Source organism: Pteropus vampyrus, unplaced genomic scaffold (genome assembly GCF_000151845.1).
Source record: "Pteropus vampyrus isolate Shadow unplaced genomic scaffold, Pvam_2.0 Scaffold342, whole genome shotgun sequence".
Classification (NCBI taxonomy): domain Eukaryota; kingdom Metazoa; phylum Chordata; class Mammalia; order Chiroptera; family Pteropodidae; genus Pteropus; species Pteropus vampyrus.
In genome coordinates, this window is record NW_011889123.1 from 119851 (window position 1) to 122629 (window position 2779).

At 46.1% G+C, this 2779-nt stretch overlaps 1 protein-coding gene across 1 annotated transcript in view; it reads left to right on the forward strand.

Moving 5' to 3' along the window:
• LOC105304450 (ryanodine receptor 2) overlaps positions 1 to 2779 on the forward strand; it is a gene marked incomplete at its 5' end in the record, with an annotated part of 220090 nt that overhangs the window by 104485 nt on the left and 112826 nt on the right. The window contains one exon of the mRNA XM_023522367.1: positions 1757 to 1817. Coding sequence (XP_023378135.1) covers positions 1757 to 1817 — 61 coding nt within the window. The remainder of the gene's footprint in view (positions 1 to 1756; positions 1818 to 2779) is intronic.

Below are 2779 nucleotides of genomic sequence, written 5' to 3' on the forward strand. Positions count from 1 at the left end.
CTCACTTCCACTCTTGACCTTCCGGAGTTTTATATATTGTGAATTAATCCTTTTAAAATATAAATCAAATCTCATCCTGTTCATGACCTAAGGATATCTTCCTTTTGCACATAAAAATCCAGAGTTCTCGCTCTGGTCGCGAGGCCTTAGAACCCATCCCCCCACCCAACATCCTCCTCCTGTCCCCTGAATCCACCCACATCGGCCGCCTCGACTTCCTCTCCTGGAACGCCATGTCCATTTTCGGCCCCAGAGCCTTTGCACATGCTGTCCCTCCGCCTGGGCCCTCCTCCCCCATACCCGCACGGTCCGTGCCTTCACTTCATTCACATCTCTGCTCAGACGCCGCCTTGGAGATGGCCTCGTGGCCGCTCGCCCTGTTACCCTGTCCGGCTGCTCTAATCCCTGTTTCCTGCTCCATGTTTTTGCTGTGGCCTGATACTGTGCTACACATTTTTTTGATTAATAGTTCATTACTGTACACCCCATTAAGATTCCAGTACTGTGAGAACTGTATTTGCTTATTCCTGGAAGTTTGCGAGCACTTGGTATTTAACATGTATTTATTGAGTGAATGAATAATTAAATGAATAATACTTCTAGGGGCTACAGTACAAGCTCCAAGATTGCCACCAGCCAATAGACAGGGACATAAATTCTCCCTTTCTGTCCATGTGTCTTCATTATTAGCAGAAATTTTCAGATATGAAGCACAAGATGAATGGAACTTTTCTTAAAGAACTCAGAGCCTCAGCAATGAATGCTTAATTTTTTTTTTTAATTTGTATCACATCACTAACCTGGCTTGCCTGCATCCTAAGATAACTAATTTCCATACACATTTAATTCATTAATTCTAGGATACTCTTATCTGAAGACTATAACATACTCAAATGTTATGAAAAGTTACAAATAGGAGTTGCTGACCTCAGGCCCCTGGAAATGACTGTGTCACACAGTGCAGCAGATTATAGAATGAGGACGTTGTCATGTCACACCGTACTGTGGGCAGTCAGGTCACTTTGTAACTTTGGACTCATCATTTTATTTATTTGCTTTTCTATATCCTTATCACAAAGTAAAATATGTAGCAATAATATGATTCATATTTCTGTACTTTATGATAAAATATGCCAATGAAAATGAGTGAATTTCATCTCACTTTTAAGAAGAGTCATCCGCATTTCAAATATCTCATGAGAGTAAGATTTAATTTCTTCAGCCTCCGATGCTTTTTACACGACGGCGTGGTGCTGCTTCCTCACCAAAGACCAACAACACTCAGGCACATTAATTCATCTTCATACAGTTGAATGCAATAGGAAAGCAGAGACATTGGGGTAATTGAAATGGAATTAAGTTTATTAGGCTTTTAGCCCACCTCATTTCATAGAGGTTATGAGCCGACTTAAGAAGTTGTCATGCACTGTGATTTGAGAATGAGGCGAGCTGGGATGCGGAGGGGAGGTGCTCCAGGGGTTCAGGCGAGGCTCCGCAGCCTGCGCAGCGCTTCGAATGCTTCCCGTGTCAGCTGCTTGGTGAGCCCTGCTGTACTGCTTCTCTGCTGACATTCGCATAACCGCCTGTTAGCGGAAAAGCTGCATGACTTTCAACTCGATTGTCAAAAGTCTTTTTAATTGAGTTATTATTACCGAGCTGTGCCGTGGACTAATTTTTAAAACCGAAATATTAACGGAAAAGAGGCATGCTGAGAAATTCTCGGGGCAATTTATACCATATTTTGTTTGCTCTTCAGGAAATGATGCGACATCGATTGTCAACTGTCTCCATATTTTGGGTCAGACTTTGGATGCGAGGTAAAGGACGCATTTTTACCTAAATGAGGGAGGGTAATGATTACAAACCGGTAGGACAGACCTAGTATCTGGACTCATTATTTGGAATTGTAATAAAGACGTTAGGTGAAAAGAAAATCTTTTCTAAATTGTTAACGCAATAGTATTTTATCTTTATGATCATATGTAAATCGTTACTGCAATTTCAAGTGACTTCCGTAGCAGGTGCGTATTGGGACCGTGTCATGGGAGGTGAAAGACGGTTAGCTGCGGTCGAGGCTGCGTGAGCGTTTGGCACGTTTCTCGTGCTCCACGTTCGTGATAACGTTTAGCCTTACAGGAAACGCGGGTGTCACTCTCGGTTCAGATGAGTGAGGTGAAGCTTCAGGCTGCGTGGCCAGGGTGGGAGCAGAGAGCCCCGTCTGGGCCCTTCCTCCTGTGCCCAGGGACCATCCAGCAGGTGGCCTAGACGTAAAAGCCCTCTGTCCAGTGCGGTTCGTTCTGCCTTTAAGCCACAGAGTCAGTGAATTTCTTATCCAGGATAATCCGAAATGACGATTTCCGAACCTCTCCTACAGAGTATCCCACGATCCTCTTGCGTTATCCATTTTTACGTTTAAAACTTTATTCGAGGTGCTTTGGAAAATAAATGAAGAGAGGCGAGGCCATTCTGTACCCACATTCCTTACTAGAAATAGCGGCCTCAGAGCACCCCTCCCCCGTTGCTCTGTGTTCAGGCTCCTTCGGGAAGGGCCGCCGCTCCCCCCAGGGCACAGAGTCCCGCATGCTCTGGCTCGGCAGCCGCTGCCGCGTTCTCTCCCGCAGCCTCGCCTCGTGACATGGCCCAACTGTGCTGGATGCGGGAGCCGTGGAACCGGCTCAGGAGCGGTGCTTTGTTAGTTATAGGATAACCGTTCCCACCACGGGCGGGGGATGGAAGTGTTAGCGCCGCCCTTTGCTCTGAGGCCCCAGCGAGCCGACCC